The sequence below is a fragment of the Sorex fumeus genome, unplaced genomic scaffold, assembly GCF_029834395.1.
Source record: "Sorex fumeus unplaced genomic scaffold, SorFum_2.1 ptg000069l, whole genome shotgun sequence".
NCBI classification, from domain to species: domain Eukaryota; kingdom Metazoa; phylum Chordata; class Mammalia; order Eulipotyphla; family Soricidae; genus Sorex; species Sorex fumeus.
In genome coordinates, this window is record NW_026606126.1 from 446458 (window position 1) to 470432 (window position 23975).

At 40.1% G+C, this 23975-nt stretch overlaps 1 protein-coding gene across 1 annotated transcript in view; it reads right to left on the reverse strand.

Annotated features, from left to right (window-relative positions):
* The window catches only part of TMEM135 (transmembrane protein 135), a 247697-nt gene that overhangs the window by 107907 nt on the left and 115815 nt on the right, over positions 1–23975 (reverse strand). The window contains exon 6 of the mRNA XM_056128830.1: positions 2728–2774. Coding sequence (XP_055984805.1) covers positions 2728–2774 — 47 coding nt within the window. The remainder of the gene's footprint in view (positions 1–2727; positions 2775–23975) is intronic.

Below are 23975 nucleotides of genomic sequence, written 5' to 3' on the forward strand. Positions count from 1 at the left end.
TTAGAATTAAAACCATAAGTTAACTCATTTCTTTCTTAATTTTTATTAGTGAGACACCTTGAGGTACAGTTGTAGACTTACAAATTTTTGTGCTTGAGTTTCAATTATACAATGATCAAGTACCCATCCCTCCACCAGTGCCCATTTCCCACCACCACGGGTCCCAGTATCCCTCCCACCCCCCATCTCCCCCATCCCACCCTGCCTCTGTGGCAGAGCACTCCCTTTTGTTCTCTCTTTCCTGTTGGGTGTTGTGGTTTGCAAAAGAGGCAATGGGTGGCAATCATGTTTGGTCTATAGTCTACTTTCAGCATGCTTCTCCCATCCTGGGAGGATCCTCCCAACACTCTTTATTTGGTGCTCTCTTCTCTATCTGAGCTCCCTTTTCCCCTAGCATGTGTGGCTGGCCTCCAAGCCATGGAGTAAAATTCCTGGTACTAATCTCAGCCATTCTTGGGTGTTAGTCTTCTATTTCTTTACTTTATGTTCCCCAGGTGACTTGTTAAAGAAACTTTGGTATATTTACACAATGGAGTACTTTGTAGCTGCTAGAAAAGACGAAGTCAAGAAATTTACATACAAGTGGTACACATGGAAAGTATCATGTTAAGCAAAATGACTCAGAAAGAAAGGGATAGACATAGAAAGATTGCATTCATTTTTTTTTTTTTTTGGCTTTTTGGGTCACACCCAGCAATGCACAGGGATTACTCCTGGCTCTGCACTCAAGAGTTACTCCTGGCGGTGCTCAGGAGACCATACAGGATGCTGGGAATCGAACCCGGGTCGGCCGCGTGTAAGGCAAACGCCCTACCCGCTGTACTATCTCTCCAGTCCCTCGTTTCTAATGTAAAATACTTCCCCCTTACTCTTCTCAAAGGAAACTACCATACACAAATGTTGAGAGCAACATACCAGTTACTTATTTTAGGCATTTTGGAAGTAAAAAACTTAATACAGCATATCTCAAATATATGTAATAACTTTAACTTTAGCAACAATTTTTTCAAACACAATGTGCATGGGAAACCATTATCAACAATGTTGTATATCAAAGAACTTCAAACAATAAACAGATAATTTGCACACAATTAGACTTCTGCTATGTATAGTGTTACTTGTTTATTTGATACATGTGCTAGAATTCAATGTATTGTTTGGTTGTCGACTTTACTAATGGTTTTTACTTTACCATTTACCAAATCTCTTTCGTTTGGTTATTCAAACTAAATTTTGCAAAGAACTCTAAGAATGTGGTAGGAGCTTCTTTTGGGAGAAAATCTACCTCTTTCCTAAAATATTTGAAAATGTTTATCATTGTTGAGACTTCTGGAAAAGAGTTTAAACTATTGTTTGTAACCTGAACTTTATCAGTTAAACAGGATAAAGTACTATACCTCTTTATTTAATACATACTTGAAGGTTGATTTCCTTCTAGATCAAAAATACTAGTTTGATGGCAGATTTCAAAATATAATTTTTTGTAATCATGTTAAAATAAGATAGACCATTAACCTTATATTCAACAAGCAATGTATTTTTCAAATCTTAAAAACTTTTGAGGATTAAAATTTGCTAAAAGTTGATGAAATATGCTGCTAAAAGTTGATCAAATATGCTATCTCTAAAAAACATAATGGGAAAATTTGTTCATTAGTAATTTTTACATAAAGAACATAGCTGTATCATATTTCAGTCATTAATAGCACTGTAGCACTGTCCTCCGGTTGTTCATCGATTTGCTCGAGCAGACACCAGAAATGTCTCCATTGTGAGACTTGTTACTGTTTTTGGCATATCGAATGCGCCACGGGGAGCTTGCCAGGCTCTTCCGTGCAGGCGGGATACTCTCAGTAGCTTGCCGGGCTCACCGAGAGGGATGGAGGAATCGAACCCGGGTTGGCCATATGCAAGGCAAACACCCTACTGGCTGTGCTAAGGCTCCATCCCCTATTTCAGTGACTAATAACTGAATAAATCCACACATCTACCGTAATTCATTTGCAGATGAAATCCTCCCTACCTTGAATCTTTCCCCAATTTCCACCCTTTAACACACAGCTTTTATAAGAAAACAACAACAACATCATCATTTTAACACCTGTATATAATATTTTTGACAGATTAAAATTAAATTTTGTTTCATTGTGCTTATCAAATGTCACAGATTTTAAAAATCTGAATGTTACTTTTTCACTTTTAAAATAATATGAAGATTTCTGACAAATATATTTTACCTTTTCAGTAAAGTGCAAATTTTAATTTACAGAAACCTGGGCCTTGGGACTAGCAAGGTAACACAGTGGGTAAGGCACTGTTCTTGCAGGTGGTAGGCCTGAGTTCCATCCCAGGCACACCAGTCCTGCTTTGAGTTATCCAAGCACACAGAGTCAGGAGTAAGCCCTGAGGGCCCCTGGGTGTGGCCCCCAAGACAAAAACCACCCCTAAACTTTGCTCATTAAGATCTGGAGACCACTGATTTACATATTCAGCTCTACAAGATGAACCTATTAGTCAAATGTGTGGCGGGGAGGGGGCCTGAGTGGGAGTCTCCCTTCTGTTTCTTTCCTCTCTTTACTGAAGAGCAACACTTCACACTGAACTGGTCTAGACAACAAATAATAAATCCATGCCACTTGGGAGGAACATATTTATCTGGGGGAACATATTAATAACATTGGAAATAAGATGTCCTCTATTCAAATAAATAGGTATAACACAACATACCTGAAAAAGAACATGTACATGGCAGCTGTGATGCTGAACAAAAGGACCTGTAACAAGAAGAGACACGTCACCGCAAGCAGGCGCAGCACGCAAATAAACGCAAGGATCGTCCAACACCTCCCGCCGGAGGGAAACGACCAAGGGGTCATTCTCAACTGTAACAGACTGGCCACAGGAGCAACAGAGTGAAAATAATGCAAAATATCCTATTGCTGCATCTGACACAAACAATTTATAGTCAAGTATAATCATTTCACTATGATAAAATAAGTTTGAGAGATTTGTCATTTCAACTGAAAATAAAACACACAACCTCAAAATTGTAGAAATATATAAACTTTAAAACAAAAAGGATACAAATTACTAAAAAAAGGGTATTTTTATTATTTATTTGATATATAATGGATGCACAACATATTATCTCTCTGATATCTTCACCACTTCTCGCTCTAGGTCCCATTCCACCTTGTTCTCTTTTCTTCTAAAGCTATTACTGTTTTTAGAAATATAACTTAAATCAAAGCACATGTGATAATTTTCTGTAATTTTTTAAAATTCAAATGTTTCATTTATATATTTTTATTTCTTTTTTTAATTATTGAATCACAGAGAGATTTTCTGTCATTATTAATCAATTATAATTAAAGTCTAAGTAATTTTGTTTATAATTTGCCACCACTTATCACTGGCTATAATTTCCCACCCAATGATCTAAATCATAAAACTCAATTTTTATTTCCCTATCATTCTACCTTCCTACTTTGAATAATGCCACTCTCCTCAAATGTTCAATGCTTCATACTTTTCCTACATTACTGACTGGTACCACCATAAACCCTATGTACAAACCACAAATCATTTTCTGCTTTCTCTCCCAAGGAAATTTCCTAGTGTGTTTCTTAGCATGCTTTTGTGAGCCAGAGAAAGAGGAGAGGAGCTGAGGGGCCACAGTTCCACCCTAATACCACACATGCTCACCTGAGAACCTCTAGGAGTAAGCCCTTCGCACCACTGCGTGGAGCCCCCAAAATATTTTTTCAAACAAATAAACTGCTGCTATGCTAAATACCATAAAATTTGACAATACATCATGTTACATAAACTATAATTAAAAAGTTGACTAAACTTACATGACTTAAAACAGCAACAATTAACTTTATGAGGAAAACATCTGAACCTGAGTCAATATATCTCGAGCCAAGCTTTGGAACACCCAAGGTCTGAACTTATTTTTCAATAACTCCAGATGTTTTATATGATTCCCTAAGCCTGAAGCATCTATTGAGATTATCAGACGATTCCTATCTTTTCTTGATCTGATACAGTGTATTACATTAAACTAAATAGATTAAACCATCCTTGAACCTTGGGGTGACTCCTACTTGGTCGTGGTGTATGATCTTTCTTGAGGCAGAGTTGGATTCAGTTTGCTAAAACTTGGTTGCAGATCTTTGCATCAATGTTCATATGTTCATAAGGTTATACGTCTACAGTTTTCGTTTTTCAGAGCTGCCTCTGTCTGCTTTTGTATCGGGGTAATGTTTGTCTCATAGAAACTGTTTTGGAGGATTCCAGTTTCTTCCAATTTCTGGAAGAGTTTGAGAACCAGAAGTAATTATCTTTAAGGATATGAAAGGACTCATAGGGCCAGAGAGATAGTACAGTTGGTGGGGTGTTTGCTTTACACACATCTGACCTGGTTCAACTCCCAGTATCCCAGATGGTCCCCCTAGCCAGTCAGGAGTAATTCCTGAGGGCAGAGCCAGGAGAAAACCCTGAATCCCCCCAAGCAATAAAACAAATACATATTTAAAAGAACTCAGTAGTCAACTCATCTAGGCCCAGGTTTTTGTTTGGAGGGAAACTTTTAATTACTCTTATAATCTCTGCAAGTAATCTGGTTTGTTCAGGTGTTCATTTCCTGTTGATTCAGTCTTGGAAGATTATATAAGTTAAAAAAGCTATCCATTTCTCCTAATTCCTTAACGTTGTAGTGTAAAGGCTTTCCTAATAATCCCCAGTGATTCTTCGAACTTCTGTGGTATCTGTTGGAACATCTCTCTTTTCATTTCTGATTCAGTTTGTTACAGTTTTTTTCCTCTTTCTTTGTGAATTGAGCTAATGGTTTGTCAGTCTTGTTTACTCTAAGGAAAAAAAAACTCATGGCTTTGTTGATCTTTTGAATTTTGTCTTAATTTCCATTTCATTGATTTTTGATCTAAGTTAACACTTATATAATAAGTTATTTCCCACTTTATTTTTAATTTGAACACATGCAATGTTATGAACTTCCGTATTTAACATTGCCACTGCTGTGTTGAATATGGTCCGGTAATTTGCATGCTCATTTTCATATTTTCAGAGGAAACATAATTTCTTCTTTAATTTCCTGTCTGACAAAATTGTTATTCAATAGTATATTGTTTAATAGCCAAATGTTTGAGTTTTTCCTGGTTATTGAAAAAAATAGGGAAGTTTGTAACAATGCATGTGTTCATCAGAAAACAGACAATGGCCCCAAAACTTAACCTGATGGCCCATCCTAAGCTATCAGAAAGAGAACAAAGTAAATTCAAGGTAAATTTGGTGGTGGAATGACACTAAAACTCTGGCAAGGGGGTGGTGAGAGTTATATACATATGCATGTTTGAACCTAATCCCCTGGAATTCTATTAACAATGCAAACTAATGATAAATCAATAGAAAAGTTTTTATTTTATCTTATTTTATTTATTTTTTGCTTTTTTGGGTCACACCCAGCCGATGCTCAGGGGTTACTCCTGGCTCTGCACTCAGGAATCACTCCTGGTGATGCTTGGGGGACCATATGGGATGCTGAGAATCGAACCCGGGTCACCGCATTCAAGGCAAATGCCCTACCAGCTGTGCTACTGCTCCAGCCCCAAAGAGTTTTTATTTTAAAAAGAGAAAACAAAATAATGAGTATGCTCACTGCAGCATGATATACAATAACCAAGATTTGGCAGGTGGATAAGAAAAATAAAGCATATGTACACACTGAAATAGTACTAAGCAATTCAAAAAGATGACACTATATTTTGCTACAACATGGACAGAACTGGAGGGGGTCATGTTAAGTGAAATTAATTCTGAAGAAGACAAATACTGATGACCTCACTGCTGTTAAATATGAAGCAGCAAGGGAATGGACGAGGGCCAGTAAAAATTAACCCTTACACTCTCCCCATGGAATGAAGTTTACAAGGAGGGAGATTAATGTGGATGAAAGGGCAAAGACGGTGGTGAAATTATACCTTTTATAAATTTCATTCAATTTAGTGAAACTCTTATTTTCATGCCCAACTAATAGAAAATAAGTTTCAATATAGTCTCTCTGGAAAAGAGTCCACCAACCCAGTAAGTAAAATATAAGAAAGTGGGGAGTGACAAGAAAGTTTCACATTCCTCAAGGGTTCTATAAAATACTAATTTAGGAAAAAAGGATCAAAGAAATTCTATTGAAATTTCAAAATATTCTAAATATTAAAACTGAAAACTAAAATCTTTACATATTTACATATTAAGTGGAATAAAAGGGAATAATATTGCATGAGTCAGATATCCAAAATAAAGCATAAAAGGAACCATTCTCTCTGTCCTAATGCTGCCACAGATACCACTTTTCAAATCATACCAAAAAATAAATACATAACTCAGAGTAAGTTAAAGCTGAGAAAATATTATGTTTCCAGAGGGCAAAGGAGACAGGCCACCAAAACAAAACTTCATTATTGTAAAAAGACAATTCGTAGTAAATCAGCTATTTTCATCCAGGCATGGTACTTCATTAACCCCAAGTAATACCAGGCTTACAAGGAAGCCACATCTCCCTGAGAGGTGTCACATACACATCTGAGAACTTCCAGATTATTTTAGAGGGTCACAACAAGGCTGCAGATAAACAGCATGTCACTACGATAACTCCAATTTTCAGTATCAGAGAAAAGTGGTAAACATACTTTTTTTTGGAAACGTACTATTTTAAGGGTTTTGCTGTGATCCATTTAAGGTGATCAGTTACCAGCACTCATCCCATGATGTCACCAACCCACAGCTGTCTGCACATGAAGTCCAGGTGAATTCCTCATCTTTTAGGCGATGAGAACTCAACTCCAGATACAGTATGCACACAAACAAAGACACACACGAACATGTCATAAACACCAGTATACACCATCCTTTCACTGTTGCTGTCTTAGTTGGCACAAGATACTTTACTCACAGTAGGATACAATGGAATGTTGCCTTCTGCCCATACTCAAACCATCTGCAGTCCTCTGGACATTTGCGCATTCCAGAATTTATGTGAAAAATTCATGCATACCTTGATAAGGTATGCATTGCTCATATCCATCTTGATTCTCACTGTATCTAGACCGCTGTAAATTCCTCTCTGCACTCCCAACTCACTACCCATTTCTCTTAACAGGATCCTGAATTAATGTATTTAATTATTTTTCTAATTAAAATTTTTAAAGTATACTGAAAGTGAGCATTATCGTAATACACAGAAATACACACACACACACAGCGCGCACAGGTGCTTCTTCAATGCTTTCTGAGCTTTCGTACATCAAGGGAACACAATAGATCCATGCTTCACAACTGTGTCAGGTGACCTTTAAGAAAATTGCTTCAGTTGAGTCTTTTCCTTCCTCAACCAATAAGAGAGATTCAGTATTATTAAGTATTAGTAATACTTAATATAATCCAGTATTATTGAGAGGCATAAAAATACTAGAATATAAAGCTTTTAAAAATACCTACAACCCGTATTAAAATAGTTCAGAGATACAAATAAATGGTCAAAGAATTTACAGTCACAACTGATGTTTTCAAACCCTAAATTGGGGCCAGAGCAATAGCACAGTGGGTAAAGCATTTGCCTTGCACGTGGCCGACCTGGGTTCGATTCCCAGGATCCCATATGATTCCCCCAAGCACTACCAGGAGTAATTCCTGAGTGCAGAGCCAGGAGTAACCCCTGAACATTGCTGCGTGAGCTTCCCCCCCCCCAAAAAAAGCAAAACCCTAACTCAAAACTTAATGAGTTTATGGCAATGCGAAGAAACTTAAATGACTGTTCAATCATGCTCCAAATGTAAAAATGAAGTAAGAATAAACAGATAAAAATCTAGTGCAATTGTAAAACTGAGTTTTTCCATGATTACTTGTTATGGATTACAAAGTGATTAGAGAGGAAATTTACAGACCAGAGATTACCTCTACCTCCCCTATCATAAAAATCTTTATTCTGATTTGCACTCTAGTTCCATGTGGTTAAGTGCTTGTATGAAGTTTGTATGTAGCCATTTTCGAGAATGTATATGGACCATATGACTAACTGAAAGTATCTAGTCCTCTGTCTAAAAGTCTAAATCATAAAATTAGGTACTTAAAAAATTTGGCCACCCTCCAGAACTCAGAATGCTCCTCCCAGATGAAAGTGTAAAATGAGGCTCCCAGAACCATGCCACCGGACTCTATGCCAGGCCATGGGGCAGGTGAGAGCACTCCCCACCCCAAGGTGAGAGCCCTCCCCACCCTGGCAGCTGAACTCCACTACCCTACCACCGCCATGCTCCAGGCTGCTTTGCAGACACTTTATAAGACACTTTCAACCCATTCCATTTTCCACAAGTACTACACCATATTTGATGGGATTCAGATGGTAGGCAACATATCATAGAGAAAAATATATCAATATATGCCTCTCAGAGGGCCCGGAAAGCTCCCCATGGCATATTCGATATGCCAAATACAATAACGACAATAGGTCTCATTCCCCTGACCCTGAAAGAGCCTCCAATCGTTGGGAAAAGATGAGTAAGAAAAGGCTGCTAAAATCTCAGGGCTTGGAGGAATAGAAACATTATTAGCGCCCACTCGAGTAATTCGACGATCAACAGGATGACAGTGACAGTGACTTACAAAAATATGTACAAACTCCAACACACCTAATATCAATATCATAGCTAGATGGCTGAATAAATAATAATGGAGAGATGGTGGGTGAATAGAGGATGGATGGATGGGTGGGTGGGTGGATAAATGAACAATTTTGGATTACATGGACAAATCATTCTTAGAATTTTCATAAAAATGGTATACATTTTCCCAAACATTCTAAATAAACTCAGAACAATGTATAGACTACAGCTAAAATAGTTCAGACATTATTTAAGACAAACAGATCTATAAATCTGAACACAGCATATACTTGAGATACCTTGGTTTCCTTTCCAAGCTTTTAACCTGTGCACTCAGAATTCCTACACTGAAGAGGAACAGATTTCAGAATAAAGACTACAATCTGATATGGCTTTTTACTACAGCAAAATACCGTATGCTCATAACATCTAGGTTCAGAGTCATCTGCTTAGAGAAATTATCACAAATAGAAAAATAAGGTTTGGGGGGGGGGGGGGGTCACACCCAGCAATGCTCAGGCATTACTCCTGACTCTGCACTCAGGACTCACTTCTGGCAGTGCTCAGGGACACCGAAGATTAAATCCAGGTTGGCTGCGTGCTAGGCAAAAGTCCTACCCGCTGTACCGTTTATAGCTCCGGCCCCCAGGAAATTAAGTTTTGTTTTATCTCTCAAATTTTTCTCTCCAGAAGATGTAAATTAAGTGGCACTGCAGGAACTGAACACAAGTTTCTTTTAACTTTTTCGTAAGAGCATTCTTACTACTCCCTGATCTTTTCCCATAACCAGTATCACAGCAGCAGTTTCACACTTATGGATTGTTTTATAAGTAGTCATATCTGTTTGCATTTAAACTTTTCAACGAATATATACTTACTCTAGATTATATTCATGAGCAGTAACTTGAAAATGCAAATTACTAGATATACTGACATATGTGACATACATTTTAGAGATAGTAACAAAAGAAATATTCACTGCAAGCACAAGCCTAGGGCTGAAGCCCTGCACACAGCCAACACAGTTCCATCTGCTACTTTCTATGGCTCCCCAAGCAGCGTCAGGATAATCCCTGAGCACAGTCAGGAAGAAGAGCTGAGGTGTGGCCCCCCAAACCAAAAGTATTTTTTTAAATTTTAATCACTTACTTAACACTTCTCACCAGTGCTTAGATTTTTTAATCAGCTATTTTTAAAGGTATCATACAGTACAGAAACTTAAAGTCTTCTCAAAATAAAATGCATGAATCTTAACATACATGTATCTTCCGAAGAAAACCCGAAAGCCTATTTTTTAAAGATTTTATTAGTAGTATTTTTCTTTTGGAGTCACACCTGGCGATGCTCAGGGGTTACTCCTGGCTCTGCCCTCAGGAATTAGCCCTAGCACAGCGGGTAGGGCGTTTGCCTTACAAGCGGCCAACATGGCCGACCCGAGTTCGATTCCTCCGCCCCTCTCGGAGGGCCCGGCAAGCTACCGAGAGTATTCCAATGGAGACGTTACTGGGCCCGCTCGAGCAAATCGACGATCAACGGGAGGGCCTTTACCTTTACCTTTATTGCTCAGGGAACCATATGGGATACTGGAGATCGAACCCACGTCGGCCACATGCAAGGTAATGCTCTACCTGCTATACTATTGCTCCAGCCCCAAGCTTGATATTTCAATGCAACTGTTATCACTGCATACGAACTTAGAAGGAGATGAAGAAGCAGTATGTCAGCAGAACAGGATAGCTTCATATGGTAATGCTGAGAGAAGATATGATGAAGAAAATTTTTTAAAAAAGTCTTCAAACATGCATTCACAATATCCAAAGGATATATTGTCAAAAGACTCTAAAACTGATATGACTTGGATGCCTGAGTCTTTAAAATTTAATTCACTTGTATCACGTCATCCTGTTGCTCATAGAGTTGCTCGAGCGGGCGCCAGTAACATCTCCATTCATCCCTGTTGCGTGCCAGTGTAGCCCAACGGCGTCTGCTCACTCCAGGAACACGAAGAGCCTCAAACCGTTCATTCAGGGTCTTGACGACCGTTTATCTTCACTCCCATTCCTTCCCATTCCAGTCATCACATGATGTTCTTGAGAGTAGCACCGAAAAGTTTCAGTGAAATGGTATGGCCCTGCCAAACACCTCTCTTTACGTCGATGATCACTTCCTTGTAGAATGGTAAGATCATAGCTGTATTACAGAATACAGCTCGCGGAGGATCCTGATATACTGAGTTTGAATGCCCTGTTTGGCTAGGGCTTCGATGACCTCAACAGAATCAAAGGTCTTCTTTAAATCGATGAACATTAGACAAAGTGGATCTTGAACTCTCACAAAACCTCAATGATCTTGGTCACCGTGTAGATATGGTCGCACTGAATCCTTTTCGGAACATAGCTTGCTAGCATGGTTGTCCTTCATCTAGTGTTCTGCCTATTTTATTCAGGATGACTCGAGTGAACAACTTGTAGATGACTGACAACAGGCAGATCATGGGATAGTTGCCGATGCTGTGGATGCCTCCCTACTTGTACAACAGAACAGTCCTGCTGGTTTTCCATTGGGACAGAACCTTGCATTCAGACACATAGCATGTGAAAAGCCGAGCCAGTGTATTGACGAATACTGGTGGCAGATTCTTCAGGTGTTCGGGTCTGACCTTGTCTGGACCAGGCGCTGTACACTACTTTACTGACGAAATGGTGTGTCAGATTTTGGAAGGGAGAACACTGGGAATGACATATCCATCCTGCAGAATTTTTTATGTGGGCAGTTGGACGTGACTGTTGAAGAGACACGAGTAGAAGTCATGGATAACCTTCTCCATTGCCCTTCTGGAAGATATGATAGAACCATCAGGATGTGGGAGGGCAGTCATCTTGGTCTTGTAGTTGGTGAAGGACAGGCGGGCGTTGCAAATACTTTTCCTGGCTTCTGCTACATCAACCAACACTGCTGCTCTTCTCTCTTTGAGGTCTTCCTTGATCACTTCTCTGCACAGCTTTGTGAGCTCAGACGTTAGCTTGTGATTGCCTGAGGCTTGAGCCAAACCACATTGGCGAATGAGCTTGAGAATTTCTCAAGACAGATGTCTTTTGGTGGCTTTCCCAATCTCGGCATTCCTCACACAGTCATGGAGATGCTGAACCAGTAGATCATATTCTTCATCAACATTGTCAACGATGGCATCTTCCCACTTTGCCGCAAAATTGCCAAAAAGCTCCCAGTTAGTGGTCGTTCTGGGAGTTCTCTTCTTAAACTTTGCAGCACTTTCTTCCACTTCCTGAAGTAGAATTTTGCACAAAGGAGACGGTGGTCTGATCCCTTTTGGAATTTTGGGACAACAGCAACATCGGTCAGGCAAAACCGTCAATTGAATATGGTGTGATCAATTTTATTGTGAAACCGTCCACTGGGCGACTCCCATGTCCAACGTTTAGATTTGGCCTTCTGTAACTGTGATTTACCATGGATGGTCTTGATCAACATGATGAACTCAGACAGTCTCTCACCCTGTTTGTTCTATTCTAGGCCGTGGGTCCCGATGTGGAGTTCTTCGGACAACCTTCTCAGTCCTATCTTGGCATTAAAATCACTGAAAATGACCTTGTAGAAGGTGTGGTCTTTATAGAACTTCTACATGGAGCTGGATGAGTTCTATAAAGAAAACCGCACCCTCTCCATGAAATGTAATTAGTACCAGTAAAGGAGATTGATGGAGACGTACAACAGGCCCTGAAAGGAGTTCTAAGGATAATTTCCACAGGGTGTGGGCACCGATGGATGCCAGCCAATGCTTGCACATGGAAATCCTGACTTTAACAACACTCTGATAAATATTTTAATTAAAAGGCCCTGAGGAGAGCAGGTGGTCACTGGTACACACAGTTGCAGTGTTAGAGCTATCCTTGGTTACACTGACCCCTTCATTTAATCAAGCTTTGAGCAAAATATAAACTGGCACTTGCGGGGGAGTGACTTCATTTTATAAAAAGGAAAGAAGGTAAATTGCCAAATGTTTTAGTGAAAACTAAACATTCTAATATTGGTAATCCCACTGCCCCAAAAATGTCATTAGAGCCAGACTTTCACGTTTATTAAGACTCACCTGAAAACACGCCAAATTCCCCAACTGATCATACTGAGTAGTGAGTATGGAAAAAGAAAGCTATCCCCATTATTCCTACCAAACTGATGACATTAGAATACAATGGATTGTATTAGTACCCAGCTAATAAGTGCAGTTTATTTCTATCTCTTATGATTCAATAAAAAAGAGGGTGATGTCTGTGAAATCTAAAACCTAAAGTGATGTACTCAAATCCATTCTTCCCTTCCCTTTCTCTTTCCCTCCTCCTTCATCCCGTTTTCTCCCCGTCTTCCTTCTCCTCCTGGGCAACACTCCAAGTTGCCACAGCTCACTTCTTGCTTCCTGCTTGGGGACCAGACAGTGCTAGGGATGACACCTAGACTTCCAAACACGAAGACTGTCCTCCAGCCCTGAAAGGTTTTCCTCTGACTTCAGAGACCATTCTTATTATCATTAACTTCCTTTAGTCAAACTGCTTCCATTGACATTTTTTATCTATCACTGATTTGTTAGCTCTAATTAGCTTCATATGAAAATTTCTAATATCCTATTTGAATTTTCACATGATTAAGACTAGGAAAATAAAAAGACAAGAAACCTGAATGCTTGAATAAACCATTCAAATAAAATTTGTATCAATGATACAACGTTACAGCTCTGTGACAAGACAAGTAAACTGGTCATCTTGAAAACTCCAGCAAAATTATCACGAATCATTGGGAGAATAAAGGGACTCGGTATCACCAACTAAGAAAAACAAGAAGGCAAATTACCATCAGTTTATTATTCAGATTCTCTTAAGCAACAGAGAGCAGAGGCCTCAAGAAGCAAGTGTGAGAGAGAAGAGCAGATACATGATGGGGCTGAAGGCATAGTACAGTGTGCTCTGTTGCAGCTTTGATTCCTGGCACCCCACTGATGCAGAGCCTCACCAAGCGTAGGTCCCCAAAACAAACAAAAGCGTCATACAGATGCACATGCATTTCTTGATAAGTTATTTACACCATGCCTAATACAGCGTTACAGCTTCCACTGTTCCAACATGAATCCTGCCACCAGGGTGGCCTTCGCCCCACCACTGTCCCCACTGTCCCAAACACCCCTCAAGTCTGCCTTCTTAGCAGGCACTGTAGCACTGTCCTCCCTTTGCTCATCAATTTGCCTGAGGGGGCACCAGTAGCATCTCCATTGTGAGACTTGTTACCGTTTTTGGCATATCGAATGCGCGACAGGGAGCTTGCCAGGCTCTGCACACAGGATTCATTTTACATTGTTTGTTACTAACAAATAGTTAAAGAAATTACAAAAAATATTTCATTAAAAGAACATTTGTGAAAATCATTTTATTTCGCCACAGGGTTATCAAGTCCTGTCTGAGGATTTTCTAAGCTACTTGTTGCTAGTTGGGCCTTCTGTGTTATTGTTTTAATTGGCTTCTATGTTATTTCCCCATCTACTTTGGTGTGCTCCTATTGAATTTCAGTTGTCTGTAATTTGGAGGCGTGGCAAGGTCACGTATGCAGCCACGTGGCCCAGAAACGTCAGGGCTGATGGGTGGCTATGGGAGATGGGCACGGATGTCAGGATTTCTAGAAGCGCAGGGGGCAGAGGAGGCTGCCCACCTCCAGAGCTCTCAGCCTGGACACCAGAACATGCTGTCTACACTCAGGAATCACTGTTAGAGGGGCCCAGGGGACCACATTAGTGCTGAACATTCTGCAGTCTGGGGTTCCTGCAGGTGGTTATTGAAGCTGCGGAGCTGGGCCCTTGGCCTGGGGGTGGCTCATGCCCACTCCCCTCCCTTCGAGGGTGCCCAGTCTTCAGCTGGGAAAGCAGCATGCTGTGAGTCTGGCGCCGGCAGTGTTGCTGGGTGGGGAAAGTGGCGGCAGGTGGTGCTAGGAGTGGACGGAACGTCCCTGGTGCCAGAGGGAGATGGCCTCTGATCTTAGGCCCCACCCAGGGAAGGGCACTCTCATTTCTTGTTTGAAACTAATCATCACCTCCTTCAATTTCCCAGGTTAAGCTTGAAGAGTCTAGATTTCTGGATCAAGAATACCTTTGTTCATTGACTCCTGACCATGCATAGTCTGAAAGCTTTTAGGCACAGGGGACCACGCAGACATGTGCGAAGTACGCAGTCCCTGGATGGGTGCTCTTCTGTTTTCCCAGAAACTGTTTGACTTTTTCAAAAGGCATTGGCATGGGGGTCAGACTGATAGTACAGTGGCAACTACATACCTTACATGTGACCGACCAGGGTTCAATCCCTAGCACTAACATGGTCCCCTGGCCCCTCCAACAGTGATTCCTGAGTGCAGACAGGAGTAAACCCCAAGCACCACCAGTGTAACTACCCCCAATAAATAAGTTAAAATAAAATAGAACAAAATAGGCCTGACGGGGAACCAGAGAGACAGATCAGGAGTGGTGCTTGACTACAGAGCAAGGAGTAAAACCACATACATTTTTTTGAAATTTAGAATGAATATATTAACATTTATAATTGAAACCCAAGCACAAAAATGTGTAAGTCTGCAACTGTACCTCATGATGTCTCACTATTAAAAAAATTTTTAATAAAAAAAATTTTTAAAAATAAAACACTAACATCATAATAAAATACATTTAAAAAATTTTTTAAAAATTTTTAAAAATTAACTTTCATATTTATTATATAACTAGTTTTTCTCGTATATTTTCTACTTCAGTAATACTTTTTAGGAAGACATCAAATACAAAAAGTTGTATTTCTGTATGATTTTGTCTGCAACGCAAAATTTTTTTAAAAATTTATTAGTGAATCACAGTTAGGTACAGTTACAGCTACATACTTTTTTTAAAATTTTTTTACTTTTTCCATTTTTTATAATTTTATTTATTGAATCACCGTGAGAGCAGTTACAAAGCTTTTGGGTCTAAGTCTCAGTCATACAATGAAACAGCTGTACTTTCACCAGTGCCCATTCTCCACCACCAAAAATCCCAGTATACCCCCATCCCACACCCTCCCCCTGCCTGTGGGGCAGATGATTTCCACATTACTCTCTCTCTACTTTGATCACATTCACTATTTCGACACCAGACCCACCATTATTTGAGATTTTACCCCAACACTCAGATCTGCTGAAAAGGCAACAATAAACAATTTGTGTTCTATTGCACTACATACTTTTTTAAAAAAGAAAAAAAAACTCATATATCACAGTTCAGTCCCTCACTCAGCCAAATCTTTAGGAAAAGTTTCTCACTTTAGCAGTAGTGATAGCTGAAGTCTGGTAACATTCTGTTGCTGCGGATGGTAGGTGGGATAATGGTACATTATAAATGGGATGGTACATTACGAATTTAGCAGCACTCCTAGTCTCTATCTACTGCAGGACAAAAACATGTTTCACAACTAGTACCGCCAATGAAAACTGTCTCCAAACTTTGCCAAAATCTATTGAAAGGTACACAACATTGCCCCAAGCTGGAACTACCAACCTAGAGGAAGTCTAGAGATTTTTAACAGGAAACACATATGATCTTTTCTCTTCTTCTTCTCCCCTCCCCTCCTTTCCTTTTTTTTTTCTTCCCTGAAAGATGTGGGAGAAAAAGAGAAGTACCCATTCAAGAGAGAACACAAGCTTCTCCAGAGTCGAAAGAAGTAAGCAAAGAATCACACCAATCAAAGAGTGAAAGCACAGAGAGAGCCAACTGTGGATCTTAAGTGTACTTAAAGGAATACTTATAACTTCCACAGCCTCAAAAGCAAATTAATTTGTTTATAAAATAGTTTTTACTTTTCTAATTATTTCATTTCATTTAAATAGTCACCACTTTCTGATAAGATTAGCTTGCTAGTTTTTTTTTTTCTTTTTGGGTCACACCTGGTGATGCACAGGGGTAATCCTGGCTCTTCACTCAGGAATCACTCCTGGCAGTGCTTGGGGGACCATATAGGATGCTGGGAATCGAACCCGGGTCGGCCGCATGCAATGCAAACACCCTACCCACTGTGCTATCACTCCAGCCCCAGCTTGCTAATTTTTTAACCTATCTATCGCTCATTGGTGGACGAAATATGTTATTTCTCAGTCAACATAGTGGAAGTCTTTTCATTTTTCTGTTCATTCATTCATTCATTTGTTCAGTTATGGGAGACACACATGATGGTACCAAGGAGGACTTACTCCTGGACCCATGCTCAAGGAACACTCTCTGAGTGCTCAGGGATCATGCTCAGGGCTTGGACGCAAGCTGGGTAGACTTCCTGCAAAGCAAGTGCCTTCCTCCTATACTATCTCTCCAGGTGAGGTTTTAACACATTAAATAACCCCTAAATTTTATAGTTGTTTTTTTCTTTCCTCTGTGTAACCAAAGCCCTGACTTAGTGATACTCTAGAATATGTGTCTTACTTGTTTTGTTTATTGGGCCATACCCAACAGTGCTCAGGGGTTATTCACAGCTCAGTGTCCAGGTCACTCCAAGCAATACTCTGAGGATCAAATAAATTCTGGCCTCCAGCACGCACAGCATGTGTTCCTGCTCTTTATGCTATCTCCCCAGCCCCAGACTACACTTTTTAAGTACCTGATATAAAGAAGGCATATAAATACCCCAATTAGAAAATACATTTTAAAAACTGCTTAAGGCGAAGATATTTTTATAAACCATTTGTCTTAACTATATAATAAACCTCATATATACAAAGCTAGCCAACAAGTACAATTACCTAAAATAATGATTTTGTTTTTTAAGCAAAGAAACTCTTTGTTCCAGCAAAGTGAACCTTGCAGATAGAAGATTGCAGAAATGTTCTGTCTGAGGTTGGCAGAGTCCTGGGGTTCTGCTTTTTTTCTACCAGACCATACTACACACTGCAATGCCCAGGGGCTTCCTAAAAATCAGAAAATCTGTAAATAAAACCTTAAACAACACTATCTCCACATGTTACTTAAATGTTTTTTAAAACCAGAAAGAGGAGAGAATAGAAGTACTCCATCTCCTCCCTTCCTAAAAACAAAATCAAACAAGTCTAGAAACTGGCAAAAGATGCTGCAACTGCCATGAACTTAAAGTAGAATATCTCAGGTACTCTCCAAATAAGTCTGCTCTTAATTTAATAATTCCAAGAAAGTGGGCTATATGGTTTTTAAAAACACTATTTCAACATAGGAGAGAAAAAGAAAAAGACAGGATATTAGAGAGAAAATAATGAATAGTTGAAAGAAAAAAAGTAAATCATCATAACTTTTAAATAGCACAGCGGGTGCGTTCGCCTTACAAGCGGCCAACATGGCCGACCCGAGTTCGATCCCTCCGCCCCTCTCGGAGAGCCCGGCAAGCTACCGAGAGTATTCGATATGCCAGACACAGTAACAACAAAGTCTCCAAAGGAGACGTTACTGGGCCCGCTCGAGCAAATCGACATCAACGGGAGGGCCTTTACCTTTACCTTTACCTAATATATATCTGCATGCAAAGTTGGCCATAATTCCTCTAATCTTTATTATATATCCCTTCCAATGTGGTTTTGTGGTTTTTGCTCTTTGAAAGAAATATCAATTATTTTTCCTTTCCCTAGGGTAGTTCTGACCTGCTGTGACCAAGAAAATATGGCAGAGTTGACAGTGTGTCCTCTACTTAGGCACCACATACCTCTTAAGACTTTGAATAAATTAAAGAAATCTGAACTAGCCAACTGAAGGATGGGAGATCAGGAAACAGGAAAAGCCCAAATCCAGCTCAACATCTAGGATAGTTGGGGGACAAAAAGAACCGTTCTATGCACGCTAGAAATGAGGAATTTTCAAGACTAAACACAGACTAAACTGCTGGCCCACAGGATTACAAACCACCCTGCTGCTCCATTAAAGTCACCAATCATGAGGCTACACCACTATACAAGAGATAGAGCATTAGACACTAAGCTAAACTGAAAGTTCGTCGTCACCTGAGATCACTTAGAATAAGAGACTGTCCAATTTGATAACTGTCCTAAATGAATGAATTCTATGGTATTATGAAATATTTCAGATTTATAATAAAATACATCACAATTAAAAAACAGAAATCTGCAATGTCTTGCAAAAACAAGGTAATTTAAAATAGCATAATGATTCCAAATGGACAAAGCCACGCGGGTTCCGGGGCCGAGATCTCCAAGCCTACTCAGATTGGAGTTGAGCTTCCTCCACCCAGATCCTCCAAATTCCAGTAGGCGGGGGTCACACCCACCACCTGGCCCCCTGGCGCCGTGTAATCCCATCAGCGGCCAAGACTAAGAGACTATAAAATCCAGTTCCCAGACGAGACCAGTGCAGTCTCCTGCCCCTGCGCCTGGCTGTTCCTCACTGGGGTCCCTTGGAGGGGCGCGGGTTGAGCTTTCCTCCCCGCCCCGACCAGGGCTCCAGCAGCCGAAGACCTCCAGGACCAGCCACCACCATGCCGAGACCACTCTCTGCACACATGAAGGTACTGGCAGAGGGACAAAGACACGCGGGTTCCGGGGCCGAGATCTCCAAGCCTACTCGGATTGGAGTTGAGCATCCTCCACCCAGATCCTCCAAATTCCAGTAGGCGGGGTTACACCCACCACCTGGCCCCCTGGCGCCGTGTAATCCCATCAGCGGCCAAGACTCAGAGACTATAAAATCCAGCTTATCAGGACATCTTTTTATGACATCTTATTATCTCATTCCTACTTTGGACAAAGTTGCAGTCTATCAAATGTAGCCTGCCCACAGGGCAGAGTCTGGCAAACTCCCCGTGGTGTACCAAATATGCCAAATACCAGTAACAATGATGGGTCTCATTATCCTAAAGAGCCTTGAATATAATCTCAGGGCTAGGATGAAAGAGACGTTACTGGGGCCTGCTCGAGGCAATCGACGAATAACAGGATGATGAATGAATGAAATGAATAATGATTCCAAAAAAGGACGACTACTTAAATTTCAACAATGAATTCTGATGAAAGTAAAATCTGGGACTGAGAGTTAATATAGCAGGTACGGTGCTCGCCTCACACATGTCCAGTCTGGGCTCAATCCTCAATACCTCCTGAGCACCAATAGGAGTCATCTCTGAAGAAAGAAAGGAGTAAATCTGAGTGCCACTAAGTATGGCTAAAAGAAAAAAAAAATGAAAGAAGCTATATGAGGTAACAAGTCAACATTTTTCAGTACCTATATTTCCTTACAAGAACAGGCAGCTCAATTATGGTAATCTAAAACTTAGCATATTTACATTTAAATAACTAATAAAGATGCATATTCGGTTGCTAACAAATCTTTAACCAATGCCTTATTCAAAACTTTGGCTAAAAAGATGTTGTAGCTAACCAGTTTTTTTTGTTGTTGTTGCTCTTGTCATATTTATTTCTTGAGTCACTGTGGGAAAAGTTACAAAGCTTTCAGGTTTAAGTCTCAGTCATACAATGATCAAACACCTTTCCCTTCACCAGTACTTATTTTTCACCACCAAGAACCCCAATATACCCCCGTCACACCCCTCCTGTGAGGCAGCTGATTTCTACTTAACTCTACCTACTCTGATTATTCATTATTTCGACAAAAGATGCACCATTATTGTTTAAATTTCCACCCAACAATCAGAACTGCTGAAAAGGCACTGTGAAATAATTTGTTTTCTATAGCTGGTTATGAGAACTATATAATGATTTTGGTTTTCTGGTATTTCACTAATTACGTCTGGAGAGATTTCTGCCAAGAGCCAGATATTGCAAGATTGGCTTCTATGCCTCTGGAGCCATGGCTGTGCTGGAGAGCTGCTCGTGGGGGGACAACTCATGACCTTGATAGGGTGTGAAGGATGAGCCGCCCCCCTTCCCATGAGACTGCGGTTGCCCAGTCACCACCAGCTTTACCTGCTTTCCAATAAGCTCTGAGGCAGCAACCACCTTGCTGCTGGGGAGAGGGGAGGACGACGGACACACCCTTTCCTTCCCGGCGAGACATGGCACTGTAGTTTAACGCATAGTCCATTCACTTTTCTGCCACAAGCTGCTGGACTCTGATTTAAGTCCTTGTGGTTTAAGCCCACTAACCAGATGTTGTAACAGCTGAAACTCTGGATAAGTGACGAAAGCTTCCGTGTTTTCTTCCTATAACATTTCATTGTGGTATAAGGGAATTTTTTTTTATTTTAAAGATCATTTAATTAAACAAATATTTACATTTCTGGAATATATACTATTAAACCTCATAGGCAAGTACTGAAATCAAAAGGAAATACACACACCAGAATCCTGTTCTATACAGTCTAATTTATACAGGTAGTGTTTTCCCTAAGGAAAATTTTCCCCAAACTGATCACTTATTCCCAAACTGATCAAATTGCACACAAATACGTACTAACTTGGAAGCTTAGAGGTTGCTCTTCTGTAAATAATCTTTTGGGTGTAAGTGGACGCTACTCTATAGTCCAAGTTCACAAGAAGTCTAAAACTCTTTCTTTGATGCTTTCTCATTATATCTTAGGTATCCCAGGTTATATCACTCTGCATAATTCACCAAGCACAGAGATAAATATGTGCAAAATAGATGACTAGCTGCAACAACAATAGTTGGCATTTATTTGGTTTGATTGGGGGGGCAGGGGGTCACACCCAACTGTGAGGCTTAGTCACAGAGAAGCTTGAGGGACCACGTGGGGGGGGACGGGGATCAAACCAAGACCAGCTGACAAAGCAAGCATCCTATCCTCCCGACTACCTCTCCAACCCACTACAATTTGTATAAATGTGTGGCACATTTCCACACGGCACTATTGAGAAGCACCAGTTTGGTTCTTAAGTAGCATACAGAGAAATTTGATTTTTTAGCATGCAGAAAGGCCATATCACAAATGCTTACATTATTCTCAAACTCTCAGACACGGCTCTAACTGAAACGTAGACTATATATATTTATAAAATATAAAACAACTACCACAGAGAATATACACATTGAGACATCAGATTATTATCAGAAGATTTACTGAACACAGGATCAGAGCAAGATAAGTAAATTTATCTTGCTTAAATTGTTTAAATATACACTGATGTCAAAACCTTTTCTACAAAGACACCATTTCTATTAAATTAGTAGAAATCCATCTTACAAGATAGGATTTTTATATTCTTGGATCATGGCATTCTCTCTTCTATACTGGAAATGTTTATCTTGTCTCCCTTTGTTGTTGAACAAGACTGAATGAGTCCTAGAATTCTTTTTAAACACAATGGTTCTATAAAGATGAACTGTACTCTCTGAACCCAGCTACTGGGTTCCTGGGTTCTTGTTATGAATCAAGTTCTATTCTATAAAAATGGTAGAAGATGGGGCTAGAGTAATAGCACAGTGGGTAGGGTGTTTGCCTTGCACGCAGCTGACCCAGGTTCAATTCCCAGCATCCCATATGGTCCCCCAAGCATCACCAGGAGTAATTCCTGAGTGTATGAGCCAGGAGTAACCCCTTTGCATTGCCGGGTGTGACCCAAAAAGAAGAAAAAAAAGGTAGAAGATATATAATACCTGATCTATCCTCTTAATAATCACATGGATAGAGATCATGTGTCTATCCTGTGATAAAATATAACCTCCAAAAATAGTTAAAATGCCAAAGACAACATACTTATAATACCAGAGACCTTTATTTTTCCTTGTCTTTTTTGAGAGGGAAGGCATGGAGCCACATCCGGCTGTGCTCAGGAATTAGTCCTGGCTCTGTGCTCCCGACCACTCCTGGAAGGGCTCAGGTGACCATAGAGGATGCAGGATATCAAACCTGGGTCAGCTGCATGCAAGGTCTGACTTGCACTATCTCTGCAGCACCACCAGAGACCTTTCTTGGCCATGCTGCCTAAAGAAAACTTTAATAAACCTTCCATCTTTAGATCTAAGAAGTTGCTAAAAACAGACCTCAACTTTCCCACCTCCCGCTCCCAATCAGCTCAGTGATTAAATACTTAAATACACACACACCCCAAGAAAATGCACAGAACCCACAGAGTGGGTAAAAGTGGTTAAAAATTACACAAATCTGTAATCTAAGATTTTGCAGCCCCCTCGATTCTACTGGCTGTCCTTATAGTCGCTGTCCTTTCCTTCATTCTCTTCAGGAAACTTTACTCTACAGACTGTCACAGGATTCTAAGGAATACGACTGAGGATACAAAACTTTGTGACAGTAATAACAGCTCTGTTTTTAAAATATTTTGTGAACTAGAAGATATAAAAACTTATAAAATTTCTAAAAAAATAAATTTAATTTGAAAAGTTATGTGATAGCAACAAATAGGATATTTATTGGAAGACTGAAGTCCAATTTTATTTTATATTCCTGGAGACCATGTATTCCTAAAGAAAGCACTTACTATACGAGTGCGGGCAAATGAGATAGTCCCATTCAGTTTTTTATCTACGAGAATTAAAGGCCTGCCTATGGAGATGTTTTGAGGACTTAAACAAATTGATGTATAGAATGCATTTAGCACATTTCTTAGCACAATGATGAAGTTCAACGAATGGTGATAATTGCTATTACTATAATATGAAAAAATATGCTTCCAATTAAACCAACAATATTATCAAGTGATTAAACTAAAAGCACGTGGTTCCTGTATACTGAAGGGGCAGCTGGAGAGTCTCCTGAAGCTCTTTCAGGGACAGCAAACATCACAGGAAACCAGGGAACAAAAATCATAAGATAGAGAACAACAGAACTTTCAACAGCAATATGAAAGAGAATCATTAGTGTCACGATAATTCTACTAAAGTAAAACTTGGTTATAAAGTTTTAAGAGAGTCCAGCCCAATAATCCAATGTTCCAAGTCAAAAAGGCCAAGGCCCCGAATAAAATAAATCTTAGCCCTTTGGGTCAGAAAAGTTTCTTACCCACTTCCTTCCTCCATCCCCCTAGCTTTCCTTTTGATACCATTAGTGAATTTAATCAGAAAATCCCTGCTACGAATGGGTCCGTCCTCATCAGCACCTGTCACATATTCATGGTTTTTCAGAACCACAGAAAAGATAGAAGTGGACAGACATGGAGAGTACCATGCTAAGTGAAATGGGTCAGAAAGAGAGGGACAGACATAAAAGGACTGCACTCATTTGTGGAGCACAGAATAACATAACATGAGGCTGACACCCACGGACAGTAGATATAAGGGCCAGGAGGATTGCTTCATAGCTGGAAGCCTGCCTCATGAGCAGAGGG